The 17344-nt window shown below is 49.9% G+C and overlaps 1 protein-coding gene across 1 annotated transcript; it reads left to right on the plus strand.

Annotated features, from left to right (window-relative positions):
* Positions 1-4532: 4532 nt before the first annotated feature.
* On the plus strand, positions 4533-6062 carry LOC117438623 (sperm-associated antigen 4 protein-like). Its single transcript, XM_034074074.1, has 3 exons — positions 4533-4680; positions 5046-5135; positions 5924-6062. Exons 1-3 carry the CDS (start codon positions 4669-4671, stop codon positions 6047-6049), a joined length of 228 nt encoding a protein of 75 aa, XP_033929965.1. The 5' UTR covers positions 4533-4668; the 3' UTR covers positions 6050-6062.
* The last annotated feature ends 11282 nt before the right edge of the window (positions 6063-17344 follow it).

Raw genomic sequence — 17344 nt, forward strand, 5'->3', positions numbered from 1 at the left:
GGACACCACCGAGATCGACTGCGGGCTGCAGGTGCCGCACGCTGCTCTTGTCAGAGCTCCTTGTCTCCAGCCATGACCGGTGGGCTGCTGCCCCCCCGGGTCGAGGGCTCTCCCCCCTTCCCAGCTGCTCTGCTGGCTCTGTGGCTCGGAAGTCCAGCGTTTGGGTGATAGCTCCAAGCTGGTGTTTAATGGCCATCTCCAGCCCAGCCCAAAGCTGGGAATCCCTCCTCTTGGAGGGAACTAATGCTGCCTCCTGGGACAGGCAGGATCCCAGTATTGCTCTCCAGAGGGATGTGTCCCTCAGATGTCCATCCGCTGATGGGCTCCTAAAGCCAGAGGTGCAAGGAGATGCTCTCTTTTAATGCTCCTGATTCATCGGCCAAGGAGGCAGCTGACTTGGGCTTGCAGTCACTGTAGCTGGATAGAGTGTCCCAGAATAACGCTCACTGTACTTCTTTCCAGTTACAACCCCACAGCTGTTTCCAGCTGTTGGCCGTGTGTGCGTTGCCCTGTCCATCTCCATTTTGGCTTGTATTTTGCCCACAAATACTAGTGTGCAGGAGCCTTTTCTCCTTAAATGCCTCAGTGTCTCCTCCTGTGTTTCAGCTCGCTGTTGGGTGACACCTTCAAGTGCAGAGGGCTTGTGTCCCCTACTTGGTTTCTTCCTGATCTTTCTGTGGTTGTAATTGCACCTCTGCCACAAATACCTGTCCCTGTGTAGGGCTCAGAGGTACCCTGCAGTCACGGGTTGCCCGGGTTAACCCAGAGAGCCCAGTGCCCATCTCTCCTGTGCGCTCCCTGCTTCTGGGCTGTGTTCCTTTGCTTTCGACCCAATGGAAGAGGAATGAAATTGTGAGCAGCAGACGTGTGCCTGTAACTTCCTGCTCTTCTGTCCTCTCCTCAGGTGTTTAACAAAGTCTCGGAAGCAGCAGTGACCCTGCAGAACAGTGGGAAGCTGGGATTTGCCTTTGTGGTGCTGAGCCCCGGCACAGGCACTGCAGCCAGCCCTCTGCCTGGCGTGCCCCTGGTCGTGCCCAGCATGGTGAGTAGCACAAGGGCTTCACCCGGCCTGTGTCAGGCTGCCCAGGAGAGAGTTTTGGGGGAAAATAGGGGGAATGAGCACACAACCCCCGTCCAAAACCAGGCAGGAGAGACGGGGCTGTGAGCGATTGCTGCAGAGGCAGAGGAGGTGCATTGAGCACAATCCTAATGGAGCCCCTGACTGGCCTTGGCCGCCACTGAGCACTGCCCAGGAGGCCTGGTGGAGTTGGGAGGACTGAGTAGCGTGTGGTGGTGGTAGCAGCAACGGGTTTGCAAGGGCAGGGTTGTTCCTGTGGGAGCTGAAGTGCTGAGAGGTGCTTGAAATTCATTGTCTTCTTGCTTCTGATGGTTCTTGGTGAGTCTGCGTGAGCAAACGTTTGAGAGTGACAGCCTGGTTGTGCTGGATGCCAGCTTTGCTTTTTGGCCCATATGTGTGGAAACTCGCATGGTCCAAGTGCTTCTGGAGTACGTCCTTGACGAGGACTTGCTTTCAAGTACCAGTAAGACTGGTAGCCTCCCAGCCGTGCTGCCACACTGGCCACAGGACCAAAGGGCTTGCTTAGTCTGCAAGCCTGCGAAAGAAGGGAGTATGTATTTCCATGCCTGTACTGGGGGATACCCAGAGGGGCTGTGCAGGGTGACTGATGCCCCTCCTGATACCTCTCCTGGCTGCTGCAGCCTGGTCTCGGGGCTCACAGGAGCAGTAAGGGGAAACGGGGAATAGCTCTGGCTCACCGAGCACACCTGAAGCTCATGGCTACACAATGCCCTGAAGCCTGTGGTGATGGCTTCCGGTCAGAGGCACGTCCTCTCTCTGCACCCCATGTTGCTCACCTCCTCAGCTTACCTGCTGCCCCATCCACAAGGCAACCAGGAGGAGACCACGGCACTGCAGGGATCACTTGCAACCCAGGTCAAGTAACTGTCTCTCGGTCATGTCAATTGCAGCTGGTGTTTACTGTGGGACCTCACTGCCGGTGTGGACGATGCGAGCAAAGGCACAGAGAGAGGTTGGTGACCCTTTGGGACAGGCAGCTCCTGCAAGGGAGCATTACTGACAGTGGCTGGCTAAATCATGGGCTTTTCTGTGTCCACGAGTGGCCCAAAGAAGCAGTAGCTTTTGCCGGGGCTTCCTAGGGAAGCCTCTCCTGGGAAGCCCCAGCAGCTCTGGTGGTGAATACTCTAATACAGCATTTTTCCCTTTCAGGATCTGTCATGGGCATCCGCAGCAGAAACAAAGATGCTGAGGTAAGAGATGTTTCCTGAGCTGGAATTGGATCTGTGCAGAAGCATCAGCCAACCTGTCGTGGTTTAAGCCCAGCTGGTAACTCAGAACCATGCAGCCGCCCCCTCACTCCCCCTCTTCTCTCTCGCCCTGCTCCCCGAGGGATGGGGAGGAGAATCCAAGACATGTAACTCCCATGGGTTGAGAACAGTCCAGTAACTAAGGTATAACACAAAGCACTGCTGCTACCACAGTAATAATAATGATGAAGGGAATGACAAGGGAAGAGAATACAACCGTTCACCATCCGCCGACCGGTTCCTGCTTTCCTGTTCCTGCAGGAATTTGCAAACCACTTGGACAGAGCAAACCCAAAAGTTGCAGCTTGTGCTGGAGGAGTTGGCTCAGCTGAGGGTGGAGATAAGCAGTTGGAAGAAGGTAACCCTGCATTTTGAAGAAGGCTCGGCTGGGCAGAAGCCCTGAGGAAGCACTACTTGGGATTAGTAGTGGGCTCAGCCTTCTGAGCGCAGCAAGCCAGCCTTTGCCAGGGGATAGCTTTGGCACTGCCCAGGCCCTTCTCTGGGGCCAGGTTAAGTGGTGCTTCAGGCAGTGGGGGGGCTTCCAACATCCTTCCCTTGGCATGGGCACCTCCGGCTGCTCTGGCTGGGCCCTGAGCAGCAGTGAGACCCAGACCCACTTCCATAGCCAGCCATCGTGGACATGGCCTGAGCGTGGAAGGTGGGAACAAGGGAGTGAGGACCCCATGGCCGTGGGCACAGATGTTGTGCTCGTGGCTCACATCAGCTGCAGTCTCTCAGCTTACTGGACAAGGCTTGCCTCGTGTTTCTGACATTGACCCTTTGCCTTTCTGGGTGCTGGTAGCCATGCTGAACTGCTGCTGATGTGCTCATTTTCTGTGCTTGTTTGTGTCTTTCCCAGGAGAGGCAGGAGGTGAACCAGGCAGCACTGAAGCTGGCTTTGGAAACCTACTTTGAAAGATATGACTGGGCCCTGAAAAGTTCTGGTATGCACACAGCATCCCATTCTCCTTGCCATGTGCTTGTCTGTAGCACTCCCCAGAGGAAGATGTCCTCCAGGTTCTGCTCTCCAAAGCAGGGGAGCTGAAAGCAGGGGACCTTCATGAGGTCCGAGAGCAGGTCTGTGGCAGTGGCTCTCTTGGATTCCCTCCTGGTCCCACCTCTGCACAGGTGCCACTGGCACTGCCCCCCCCCCCCTCCCCATTCCAGGGCTGATGGAGGGGCTCCCTTCCTCATCACTGTATTTGGAAAGGGAATGGAGGGGTTATCCTGTATTGTCCACACAGCAAAGCAAGCCCTTGGCTTTGGTCTGCTGTCATTCACCAGCACCCCCAGACCTTCTGCTTGTGGTGCTGAGAGGAGCAGACACCAGGCATATGGGTGCTGTCATGCTGCACAGCTAGGCACCCCTGCCTGCATGGAGATGAGGAGAGGACTGACAGACATGGAGCCATCCAGCAGCATCAAAAAGAGGCTCTGAGCACAGCGTCCTCCTGGTCTGTGGCCTCTTGCAGTCACCTGCTCTCCCTTCCTTACAGGTGCTGTCATTGACATGCAGAGAACTTCGAAGACATATGACTGCAAAGACAATTGGGTGTGCAAGGTTGTATGGTTCTTCCACACTTTCAACCCTCCTGATACGATTTTAAAGGTATTGCAGCAGAAATCACCAGTGCATGTTTCCTTCCTGCAAAGCTGGGGACTGACCTTAGGGGTTGTCCTCTCAGTCCAATGGTAATGCTCAAGCCCACAGTGCTGATCTGTTGCCTGAATCCAAAGCTTGAACTCAGGCCTGGGCTTGACAGAAAGCAGTGGTTCCCCTCCGGAGGGGAACAGAGCTCAACTACTGCATCTTGCCCACAGTCCTCAGGCACAGCTGGGGGAATGACTTACTCCCTGGTGACCTCATTTCCATACTCACCTCTAACAGTACTTTTGTGGGGTGGGAGGCAGGGGGTCCTCTGCAGAGCCACTGGGCAGAGAGCTGTATCTGTAAGGCCCTGACTAGGTTGGCTTAGTGACAGGTATTCTCCTCTTTCCATAATACTGAGGGGCTGCTGCTTTTGTCCATTTCCTCACACGTGCATCATTTGCAAGCTGGAATAGACCCCACAGACACACCAGCACCTGTGCTTCAAGCTACAATGAGCAGCTGTGTTGAACTGAGCATGGGCTCACGTTTCCTTGCTCTCACATTCTGATTGCAGTCGGATATGTCGCCAGGAAACTGCTGGCCTTTACAAGGGCAACAGGGCCAGGTGGTCATCAGGTTGGCAGCACGAGTCCATCTGACTGCTGTCAGTGTGCAGCACATCTACAAAGAGGTCTCTCCATCTGGGACCGTCACCAGCGCCCCCCCGAGACATGGCTGTGTTTGTAAGTCTCTGCTCCGTGCTTCTGCCTGGCATGTGGCCCCCAGGAATAGCGGTGACTGGAACTTGCTTGCTCTGTGCATCCTTGGAGGTTCGGGTACTGCTTTCTCCTAAGCTCTGCAATGCACTTGCAGGATACTTCAGGGGGTCTGGAGGTTCCATCCCTCTCAAGACTCATTCTGGGGAGAGCACCTCAGGGCTCTTGAATAAAACACAAGGTGGAGACAGTGCTTAACTGCTGCTAGAGCCCCAGGAGAGGCTGAGTAGATAACAGCCCATGCAGTATGTGCTGATCCAGCACATACAAACATCCTCTTTGTTGGGACAAGTCTGAGCTTCTCTCCTTCCTCCCTGTGCTTTTCCCTGGAGGGATTGAATGCAGACAGAGAAGAAGAAACTCTCCTTGGGATGTTCGAGTACAACGTGGCAAAAGAGGCCCTTCAGACCTTCCCTCTGAAGGTACGGTCCATGCACGAGGGCAAGCTGCCCAGGAGAAAACCAGGAGTGCCTGCAAGGCCGTGGGAGGAAGAGCGTGAATGCTCTCTCCCCTGGCACAGGGGCCCAGAGCACTGCCCAGGAGGCCTGGTGGAGTTGGGAGGACTGAGTAGCGTGTGGTGGTGGTAGCAGCAACGGGTTTGCAAGGGCAGGGTTGTTCCTGTGGGAGCTGAAGTGCTGAGAGAGCCCTGGTGCAGCTGCTGCCTTCAGCAGAGCCAGCTGCACACGTGGCCTCTCCACCAAAGCAACATCTTTGTGCCAGGAAAAATAGGGATGCCTTGGGGGGAAAGCTGCCAGGGCAGCATTGTCACTGCACCCCGTGGCCTGCTGACAGGCTGGGCAGTGTCCTTTCCTCCCAGCACAACACGTGTCTTTTCTCCTGCTGCCCTCACACCTGCCAGGAGGAAGGCAGAGAGGATATCGAGCACTTCATGGGGTTTCACACCAAGTGTCTCACGCATAGGAGGACCTCCCCAGCCTCTCTGTCAGCACAGAGCAAGCTGTAGAGGGAAAGGGGCAAAGGGAAGGAGGCGCAGTCCCCAGCAGGCCAGGTTGCAGAGGGTGCCTTCTCCCTTCCCATTCCTCCAGGCTCTGCAGAAGCCCCGGTACCAGCAGTGAGCCTCAGATGCCTACAGCCACTCCTACCCACTTTTGGAAGCTTGCTCCTGAGCAGGAGCAGGGCTGGCAGGGGCAGAAACATCAATTGCCCTGTCACACTTAATGCCTCAGGTTTTTTGTCTCTCTCTTCACAGAACACACACAGAGCCTTTTCACACATCAAACTGGTTGTGAAGAGCAACTGGGGGTACCCAGACTACACCTGCATTTATCGAGTGCAGGCTCATGGAAAGATGGCAGAACCAGAAAACCTCAACTGAAACCAGAGAAGAACACCAATAAAGAGGAGGAATGGGGGAGGAGGGATCCATGGTTTGTCAGATCAGAGTGGTGTAGAAGATCTGTCTCCAAAGTAGGGTGTGCGGGAAGGTCCGTTGGGGATGGGTAGAGCACCCGCAGACATGGCTACAGGGCAGCCTGCAGGCAGCGGGTGTGGGTCACCAACAGTCCTTGGCACAGCTCCTTGGGGCTGCCAGGGGCTTGTGAGCTCTCCCTTTTAATTTCCCAGTGGCGGGGCTGGAGGAGCATCAGATTCCCCACTGCACCATCAAAGGGGTGTATGTGATGGCTGCCTTCTCCTGGGGGTGGTTTCAGGGCTGTGCAGCCAGGTGTGCAGCCGGGGGCACCCAGGGTTGTCCTTCCAAGCAGGGTCCCTGCACTCCAAGGGCTGTGTGTTGGAGCAGTCTGGGGGAAGTCATCTTCCTGCTGACAGAGCCAGCAGAGGGCAGCTGAGACCAAAGCTGATGGACAGATGGGATCTGCCGAAAAGCTCTTGGGATATCTCGTGTGAATTTCACCTGACACAAAACCCCCGGACGTGCTCCCCCCATGTTCCTCTTTCCTCACTGCTGGAGGGCAGGACTTGCTCTGCCAGAGCCCCCAGCAGAGCCCCTTCCTTCCAGTGACACCCTCAGCCTGCATCAACCAGAGCTCGTGGAAGGGATCTGCCAAAAGTCTTCCTGAAAGCAGAGAAGAGGCAGTTTCAGGGTGTTCTGGGAGAAATGCATCAGGTTTCACTCAGAGAATTCTCCCCTAAAACCTTGTCATTCTCCAGGCTGAACAAGCAATCCTGCTGCAGCAGTCCTACAGCCCCTAAGAGCTGCCTAGTGCCCAGAGGAAATATTGGATTAGAGACATCATGTTTACTTGTTTCTATTTTACTGCAGGTTTTTTATTTGTATTACTTTTCATCTCCTTTTCACTGGCTTAAGGATTTGGTTTTAGTATGAGTGATAAATCTTCACTGAGAACAAAGGTATGCAGCTGATGCGTGGATAGACTCCACAACTAGTTAAAGTTGTAAAGTAGGTATGCTTTTATTCAGCGCTGAGGTGCATGGGGATAGCTCCTGCAAAGCATGCACACCTCAGGGTTGTTGTCCCTTTACACTATCCCCACCTGCCAGTACACTGCAGCTGTCCTCCCACCTCCCACTGTTCCCCAATCCCGGGATCCTTCATGCCCCAGAATCTTGGGATAAATGTACTCATGCATTAGCTGAGGAGACAATGTCCTCAGGTAGTGGGAAACATCTTCAGTCATGGGGGAGAGTCATCCAGGCTCTGCGGAAGGCCCTGCAAGAGCAGGAAACCTGGAAGGCAGCAAGGGAGTGTTTGATGGACCCCGAAGTGAGGAGCCGGGGCAGCCACACAGACTGTGCCCCCCCCCAGCCTGTGCCGACTCCATTAGCCCTAAGGTCGGCAAGAGGGCGGCACGACCCCTCCATCCTCGGGCGCTGACAGCTCCGGAGGGACAGAACCAGGCTGGATCCCTCTGGGGAGCTGCCCGAGGGAGCCGGGGGGGAGAGAGCAGAGCTGCGGAGGTCAGGGCCAGACCGCGGCCCTGTGCGCCCCAAGATGGCGCCGAGCACAGAGGCGAAGGGCGGGGCGAGGATGCTCCTGGCGGGGAGAGGGAGGGAGCACAAGAAGGGAATGGGGGGGGTGCAGAGGGGACACTGATCCGAGGGCATCGGGAACAGTGTCCATTGATACGCGGATAGACTCCACAACTAGTTAAAGTTATAAAGTAGGTATGCTTTTATTCAGCGCTGAGGTGCATGGGGATAGCTCCTGCAAAGCATGCACACCTCAGGGTGGTTGTCCCTTTACACTTATTCTCTTAAGGTATACATAGACATGAGGTTGCTCAATCCGCCTATACATATTTATTATCTATCCCCGCTTCGTATTATAATGAGCCAGAAGGTCCTTTGCACTTGCGCAGTGCCCCTTCTGATCATGGGATGGGGTCTCAGGATGAAGTAAATGAGTCTTCCTCCTGTGGGCAGGGGTCTTCAAGATGAAGTAAATGAGTCTTCCTCTTCTTAACCTTTACACCTTTTAATCTTCAGACATGGATTTAGGGTTAGTCGGCGCCCAGTCTGCTTCTCCTGCCGCTTATCAGTAGGAACAAACATCTGTGTTTTTGTCATGGTCTTAAGGCTTGATCGCCCAGTCTGCCTCTCCTGCCGCCTATCAGCAGGACCTTTCATCTGCTTTTGTCAGTAGAATTAGCATCTGTTTCTTCCCCTCCAGCAGTAATCAATGCCTTGGCAAGATGGCAATGACAGGTATTTAGGACAGACAATACTTTTGTTTAAGCAAAGGAATTCCTTTAACTCCCTTGTACAATTTTTCTGTATTACCCCCTGTACATTGGTTACCCGTGTATCAGTCCCCCCTTTTTCTATAAAGTGAGTAAATTCTTTTACTCTATTATTTATGACAGACCTATCCATGTTACCTGGAGAAGGCCTTGGTTAAGTATATCTCTGAACCATTCAGTAACTCCTCATCCAATCCACTTCCAACAATTTTAAGCTTTTGCATATTCTCCTGCAGTTTTCCCAGCTTAGCATGGATTGATTCAGAATGGTCAGATTACGTTCATGCAGCACATACCTTTGAAATCCTCAAAACCTTTTCTGCAAGACACCCACTGTATCTTGCAGGACTCAAACCACCAGATGCTTGCTGCTTAAAAACCAAAACTTTTTCTACAAGACACCCACTGTGTCTTGCAGGACCCTAACCACAAGATGCCCACTGCCTCCTGTGATTGTAAACCATAGGACGCCCGCTGCCTCTTGTTTTACACCTAAAACCTTTTTGTACAAGACATCCACTGTGTCTTGCGGACCCAAACCACAAGATGCTCACTGTCCCCTGTGACTGTAAACCACAGGATGCCTGTTGCCTCTTGTGGGTGTACACCAAACGGACACTAGCAGCCAGGTATACACCTAATTAGGCCAAGCTTCATGTAGTATGTGCAGCACTTGTACTGCCCTTCTGTTATTACCGTTCGATGTGATTTTCCAGGGAGCTTTTGGAGCCTTTTTGAATCCAGACGCTTTGTTCTCTAATTTTGATAGTAGTGAAAGTTGTGAGTAATACTTGGAACGGCCCCTTCTACCTTGGTTCGAGATCTTCTTCCTCTGTGGTCTGAAAGATTTTATGTATACATAATCTCCAGGTTGTATATTATGTACTAGACTCTCCAGTCCTCTGCTTCGAGTTCCAGCCACGTGGTTTTCTTCTCCCACTTGGAGAGGCACTCCCTGTTGGACCCCATATGGTCTTCCATATAAAATTTTACATGGTCTAGCCTTTTCTTTCGACCGAGGTTTAGTTCAAAGCCTTAATAGAGCCAGTGGTAAGGCTTGGTACCAATATTAATTTATTTCCTGACATATTTTACCAGTCTGATGTTTTGATCAGATGAACCATCTTTTCTACTTGCCCACTGACCTGGGGCCTGTATGGTACATGTAGTTGCCAATCAGCTTCTAATTTTGCTAGTTTCTTGTAACTATTTTGCTCTAAAGTGCGAGCCTCGGTCGGAAGAAATTGCCTCTGGTACTCAAAACAAGGTATATCATACAACGATGTTCCAATTACTTGTCTTACATTATTTATTCTACAAGGGAATGCTTCTGACCACCCTGAAAAAGTATCTGTTAACACCAACAAATATTGGTAACCTGTTCTTGGTCACTCAGGAAAATTTATTTGCCAGTACTGTCCTGGGTAGCTTCCTCCCCAGTTGTACCAATTTGATTTCTATTTTCTCCTTCCTACAATTTGCCTAAGTATTTATACAAAGAGTTGCGACCCCAATGAGTTTTATTAGGTTCCTCCTGAAGTATTTTCCATAGTTGATTACAGGGAATTAAAATTTGCCCATCATGTATCTGAACCCAACCCCCTTTTTTCCTGTCCTTTGAGATCTTCAATCAATTTTCTATCCTCCTGTGTATATCTAGGTTTAGATTTCTCAATTGTTAAGTTTGCCATCAGGGATTCAGCTTCTTGTTTGTCTTCAATATTGGCCAAATTATTTCCAGTTTCCTGATCAGAGTCACCAGCTTAAATTTAAAAACCAAAAAAAAACCATGAAGGAGATAACCAGTGGGCTTCTTTCTGTTCCAGAACTGCTAATACAACATGAGACACTAGTACAGTAATCTTTTGTCCCAAGGTAAATTTGCAAGCCTCTTCAATGTTCATGACAACTGCAGAGGCATCTGGGCTATCCTTTGCTTGCTTCATCCAGCTGGTTTGAAAAATGCACCACTGTCTTCTTATAGGGTCCTAGCTTCTGAGCAAGGACCAAAGCTATTCCCTCTTCATAGGAATATAGCAAGTCAGAGAGCTGTAGTTCTCATTAGCTCTGTTTTAAAGCCCTCCTCTACAGAATCGGTCTATTCCAAAGAGAGAGGTTTCTTTTAACAGTTCATATAGTGGTCTTACCAGAACACCATAATCATGTATCCATGTCTGCATCATCCAGTCATTCCCAGGTACGTACTCCTTGATGGCTGATGGTTGTGGTGTTTGATAAATGGCTTCTTTTCTAGCAGTTCCAACTTCTATGTTCTCCTGTTGTTTCATATCCTAGGTAGGAAACTCAGGTTTGAATTAGTTTGGCCTTTTGTCTGGATACCTGATAATCATTCAGTCCCAGAATATTCAACAATCCCACCATTAACGAGACATATTCTTCCTTTGTTCCTGTAGCAATTAATAGGTCATTCACATATTGTAACAGAGTCCCTCTGAGTGGTGGATTCCATGTTTCTAGTTCCAGTGTTAACTGATTTCAAAACTCGTCGGACTGGTTTTAAACCCTTCAGGTAATACTGTCCAAATTAGTTGAGTTTTCCTTACTGTGTCAGGATTTTCCTTATTCAAAAGCCAATAAATTCTGGTTTTCTTTGGCCAATATTAAGCAAAGAAAGAGTCCTTTAAATCCAAGACAGCAAACCATTTGATTATTATTCAATTTAGTAACAAATGCCTATATCCCCCTTCCTTGGCAGTTCTGTAAAGTCAATCTGCCATTGTTGGCCTGGTCCATTTGTTCCCTTTTAGATTTTTCCAGATTGCAGGGTCACTTATATTACTCTCCATTGCCTCCCAGGGCCATCTCTCTCCCCGGTTAGTTCCCCCATAAACACAGCAGTTAGTTACATTCAATGCTTTAGCTATATATTCAGCAAGATTTACAAAGAGATTTTTTTAGCAACTGTGGGAATTTCATATTGGACTCCAGTTTCCATTTCATGATAATACATGATGTTGTATTGACTCTTTATATTTTTCTTTGATCTTAATACTAATAATCACATTTGGGTCTTCTCCAGTTCCATATATTTTAAGTCCAATTTTAGTTATTTTTTTTTTTTCTGTTTCCAATTTTTCAGTTAAATTTCAGTTAAATTCACTGGCTTGCAGGCACGGGTTGTACAGATATTCCTGCTATTAAACCTCATAGAGTCTTACATTGATAGTCATATCTCCAGCCTGCAGTATTCCAGCATACACAAGACCATCCTTTTCTTCCACAGAGGTGTGATGACTGATATCTAGCCGTTTGACTAGGTACATCATCAGGATTTATGTGACATTGGTATTCACCTGGGCAAATATATTTTGGTTGGCTACTATAGTACCACCTCCACTCTGAACTTCCACAATTAGTATCTAAATTATCATCTATAATATCACATGCATCAAAAATTATTGACAGTGAGGTACTCGAATTGGTTATAACTTCATAACTTATTCCAATTAACCTTCTTCTGAATTTGTTCTCACTGAGTTTGATTATATATGCAACTGCCTATCTTTGTTCCTTTGCATTCATAAACAGTGTGATAGACCAAGGTTTTAGAGGTTATCCCCCTTCTTCTAGTTGTGGTAATGCATTCAACTACAGTTGTGAATGTTTTTAAAAGCCACGGCATTTTCCCATATGGTTCTTATCAGAACCGACACCAAAAGAGGTACGGTCAGGATCATAGTGCTCAGCGGTCACAGCCCCAGGGCTTGCAGCCCTTGGCAGACCTTTTCAGCTGCAGCACCGACTCCCTCCGGTCTTGCCCTCTCTGGTAGGTTAAAGGTATACCCCACAACAACTATTCCAACGAGGTGGTAATTTCACACCGAATGCAAAAAGAACTGTAATTGATTTCTCAAAAACTATTCGTGGTCTCCCCTACCAGTAATAATATACTTCAAACAACTGGGACACTTGGCTCTTAAAATAATTTCAGCTATATCTGCATTTCCCATATCAAATTTACAGGAGTCAATATAAATTCCCTCAGTTACTTATCCAAGTCCTCTTGAGGGTCAGCTTGGTGTCTCCGGGTTCAGTCACAACTTTCCTTTATGGTTCCTTTCACTCATGACGCGTGTGTCCACCCTTTTTCAGCAGTTCTTATTGCCGTTTCTGTAGTTAAAAGAACAAGAAAAGGTCCCTCCCAACGAGGGGATAAACTCTCTTCTTTCCAGCTTTTATGTCATTCTTGTTCTAATTCATTCACTGGAGCTGCCCCATGGCATCCCCCTCCAGGGCAGTCTCACTTCCAGGGTCCAGACTCCCCATAGCACACACACCGATCTGGTTCCACAGAAGAGCCTACTCCCCCACCTCTGCTCAACATTCCTTCTCCACCAGTTTCAAAGCAACCGCTTTCTTTTTATCCACTTTCCATGTTTCCTCCTTTACTCCCAGTCCGCATTTATCAACATGTCTGTTTCCACTTGTTTGTCAATCCCGGCACCCATCCCATACAACACATACAACACATACAACATACAATACATACAACACAGGAGCTGCTCGAGCTCCCTCCTTAACTTTAAACATCTTTCCCCAGTATCACAATCTGAACAACATTTCTTTAGCTTTTAGTTTTTCCTGTTCTTTTCCAAAGCAAAAATTAAGGGATCAGGAAGAGGTATATTAATTTTGCACTGTCACATCTGCATACATTCCATTTTCCTTGTCACCTCAAAACAACATTAATTATAACAATGTATCATAATTCAAAGTTCCATTTTTGGGCCATTTTCCTTCATCTTCCAAAGTGTATGAAGGTCAGCATTGGTTACAATATTTTACCAACGTTTTCTTGTTTACAGAGGCCCCAGAAGATCCTCTCAGTTCTTTCTAATGAGCCAAAATGTAACCCAATGGGCTTTTCCTCAGAATTTCCTTGTTTTGACCGGCTCCCATTTCAGTCAATCTTTTACAGATCTCTATAGCTTCTCAGTGCTCTGCAAATGCACTTATGAAAATATGAGAGCACCTACACAAGTTTCAGTTACAGAAAACCTTTGCAATCATGCTTCTTAATTTTTTTTTTTTTACATTTTTTACAATTTTTTTTTTCCAGTTTGTGTTTTTTCTCTCTTTTTAATCTTATACACAGGACAGAGACAGGACCACAAAACACAGACACTTCGTCAGTCTCCGGCCGCTCTCCTCGCGGAGACACGGAACCGCGGATTGGGACTCCACACTCGCTTCGTAGCTATGCTACGTCTCAGTCACACAGAAACACCAAGTTACACATGGGATCCCCCACTCACACTATGGTTCTGCTTACCCTCCTCACGGTTCTCAGAATGAGATACAGCAGAAACCTGGTGGGTTCGCTTACCCTTCACCTGCCCCCCTAGCAGGTCCGTCCTGGCTCCCAAAACTTGGGATACAGCGAAAACCCGGGCTCACCCGATCTGCTCCCAGGATCGCTAGCAGCCGCTCTATCGGTCGGCGAGCCCCCCGCTTGCAAGCCATACCAACCAAGGGGAACTTCGCTGTGCGCCAGACGTCTCTGCGCGCCTTACCAGCAGCCCCGGGCCACGCGTACGCCTTACAGGCCACCTAAATTACCAAAACCTAAATTACCAAAACCTAAATTACCAAAACCCAAATCACCATAACCCCAAACATACCGTTTCTCCGCAGCCGGCACAGGTTGTTGTCTGTCCCCGCAGTGAGCAGACGAGAAGTGGAGGTCCTCCAGGCAAACAGCCTGTGGCGCCGAGGATGTCCACCCCTTGGCCGATCCTGCAGCCGGACAGAGGTCTCCTGCCTGGCTCGCCAAATTGATACGCGGATAGACTCCACAACTAGTTAAAATTGTAAAGTAGGTATGCTTTTATTCAGCGCTGAGGTGCATGGGGATAGCTCCTGCAAAGCATGCACACCTCAGGGTGGTTGTCCCTTTACACTTATTCTCTTAAGGTATACATAGACATGAGGTTGCTCAATCCGCCTATACATATTTATTATCTATCCCCGCTTCGTATTATAATGAGCCGGAAGGTCCTTTGCACTTGCGCAGTGCCCCTTCTGATCATGGGATGGGGTCTCAGGATGAAGTAAATGAGTCTTCCTCCTGTGGGCAGGGGTCTTCAAGATGAAGTAAATGAGTCTTCCTCTTCTTAACCTTTACACCTTTTAATCTTCAGACATGGATTTAGGGTTAGTCGGCGCCCAGTCTGCTTCTCCTGCCGCTTATCAGTAGGACCCAACACCTGTGCTTTTGTCATGGTCTTAAGGCTTGGTCACCCAGTCTGCCTCTCCTGCCGCCTATCAGCAGGACCTTTCATCTGCTTTTGTCAGTAGAATTAGCATCTGTTTCTTCCCCTCCAGCAGTGATCAATGCCTTGGCAAGATGGCAATGGCAGGTACTTAGGACAGACAATACTTTTGTTTAAGCAAAGGAATTCCTTTAACTCCCTTGTACAATTTCTCTGTATTACCCCCCTGTACATTGGTTACCCGTGTATCAAAGGTTGATTGCAATCACTGGCTTGCCTCAGAGGGCAAATTCATGTTTGGGAGCCACAAACTATTGAGTTCAGAGCTGCGTGCACTGCGGAGGGTCCATGAGACTGAGGCAGGTGTCAGCACTCGGTACCTGGGACTGCACTGAGCAGTAGCACTGAAGAGCTGCAGGTGGCACAACTCTTATGATACTCAAGCAGTTTGTTCTTTGCTAAGGTGTCAGGCTCCTTTTCCAGCCACACGCAGGATACAGTGCTCGGTTGGCCCAGAAGGTGGTGGCCGTCCTGCTGTAGGCTGGGGAATTGCCTTCCAGTGTCCTGGTTTCTGGCCCAAGGAGGTGTTTCTGGCCTTGCTCCTCGGCTGGGCAGATGTGGAGGGGGAGGGCTGTGCAGGGAAGGGAGGGCAGCCAGGACTTGGAAGTGCTTTTGGGCTTCAGCAACCTGTGTCCTGGTGGTGAGAGATGGGGCAGGTTCTTCCAAGGGTGCCTCTGGTGAAGCTTTGAAATTGCCATTTCAGGCAGCAGAGAAACACTGACAGCCTGGGGGGATGAACTGGAAATGAGACTTAAAAGCTTCTGTGACTTGGGGAATCCTTGTGCAACTTTTCAGGCTCCCAGTAAGGAGCAACCACTGTGCAGCACTGCTCCCCTCTCATCTCCTGCTTGTGATCTCTAACCACTAGAATGATTTCTGCTGCAACCAGCAATAAAGGCAGAGGTTAACTGCATTGCAGCTCTGCAGAGGAGGCCAAAATGATGGAAAAGATGAGGTGGTTCAAGGCTCAGCGTAGGGTTTGCATTCAGAGATGCTGGTCCTGACTTCTTTCCTGGGTGATGCTGGGCAAAGTCCCTTCCTCTCTTGGCACCTCTGTTTTCATGCACAGAAACACATTTGTGTCACTGAAGTGGTGGGATGCTAAACCCATTGGTTTGCTTTGGAAGTGCACCGGGATCCTCTGGCGCAAGGCAGTGCAGATACTGTCTTCTCATCCCTGTGGGTGCAAAAGGGAAGGGGAAAAGTGTGCTGCTGGTAAAGTGCAGCTGAAACCCAGTTGCTTCTCCCCTCCCAGTGCAGGAGGCTTTTTCTTGAGGGCTGCCAGCTTTAAGAAACCTCTGGTGAGCTTCTCAGTGAGGAGTAAAACTCGCTGCTGTGCTGGGAATAATGGGATCCATGGGGGAGCCTGTGTCTCAGGGTCAGCCCCGTGCTGAGCTGCTGCTCTTCCTCACCAAGTGCTTTGCTGCTCGTGCACGGACACGACAGGCTCTGCAAATCTGCTGCTTCTTCAATGATCTGCTTGGTTCGTCTCTCCCATGGCACAGGCTGCAGAGGCAGGAAGAGGACAAGCTGGTTGATGTTCCTAAGGAGCACGGGGTGGTCCCCCCTCTCAGAGAACACCCTTCCCTTCCCATCTGCACCTCCCAGAGCCAGGGGACAGAGGTGCAGGGAGACTCCACGCCTTTCTGCAGTGATATTTTCACCATTGTGCCCATGGTAAGTGATGGCTGAGAACCTCCCTTCCTGCTCCTCGTCCTTCTCCTCTCTGAATGAGGTCCCTTGGCAGATCCCACGTCAGCTGCTCCATGTGCCAAGAGAGGAGACATCAGGTTTCTGGTGAGGCTGGGGGCGCTTGTTGCAGAAAGCATTTCTGAGCAGCAGCAAGAGCCGACCCCAGGCTGGGCTCTGCTGCGAGGCCTGTGACTCAAGGGCACTTCATGAGTGTCCTCACAGTGTTCAGAGGTATCAGTTACTCTCTGTAAGGACACATTTCCATGTAACGCATGGGGGTGAAGAAAGGCCACTGGTGCACTGTTAGTTCACATCCTGACCTGCAGAATGAAATGATCTCCTGTGGAAAGGAGTCCAAATTGAGCCCAAGTTTAATCGGGGGGACAGCAATCCATTCCTAAAACCTGGATGTATACCACATCTGAGTGTCCCTTCCAGTGTCGTCTGTGAGCCTGGACACGAGGCTGGCAGGTTTAAACAAGCTTTTTGAGTTCTACTGCAGATAGGTAGAGAAAACTGCTCACTTTCCTGGTGATGCAAGCAAAACCCCCATGTCCTTCAATCAGCCAGAGCCGTTGCTGTGGGTATTCACATGGTCTGAGCTGAAGAATGGCTGCTGTCTGAGCAGTGCAACATCCCTTCTCATCTTGGAGTGAAGCCTGGAATAATCCCAACCTCTTCTTTCTTTTCCAGTGGGTGAAACTAGTTTATGTTTTGATTTTGTTTTTGAGGAAGGGGCTGCTGTTCTCTTCTTGCTTGCTCCTGCAGCGCATGTAAGGCTGAGAGCCACCAGTGCCAGCACAAGTGCGGTCTCACAGCACTGTAGCTGGCAGCAGCACGATGTGAGCAAGAGACTGTGTCAGAGCAGCAGGGATATTGGGGAGAGTGGGAGCTGCTGAGCTGAGCCTTCAGAGCATCCTGTGGTGTGTGAGCTGGTTCTGGAGTGTGCCCCAGGGCTCCTGCTTC

The sequence above is a fragment of the Melopsittacus undulatus genome, unplaced genomic scaffold (genome assembly GCF_012275295.1).
Source record: "Melopsittacus undulatus isolate bMelUnd1 unplaced genomic scaffold, bMelUnd1.mat.Z mat_scaffold_505_arrow_ctg1, whole genome shotgun sequence".
In the NCBI taxonomy this organism is placed as follows: domain Eukaryota; kingdom Metazoa; phylum Chordata; class Aves; order Psittaciformes; family Psittaculidae; genus Melopsittacus; species Melopsittacus undulatus.

Excerpts from the sequence above, each read along its gene's own strand:
- LOC117438623 (XM_034074074.1), top strand. Across the intron at positions 5,136-5,923 it reads TTCAGACCTTCCCTCTGAAG|AACACACACAGAGCCTTTTC; the intron begins GTACGGTCCATG and ends CTCTCTTCACAG.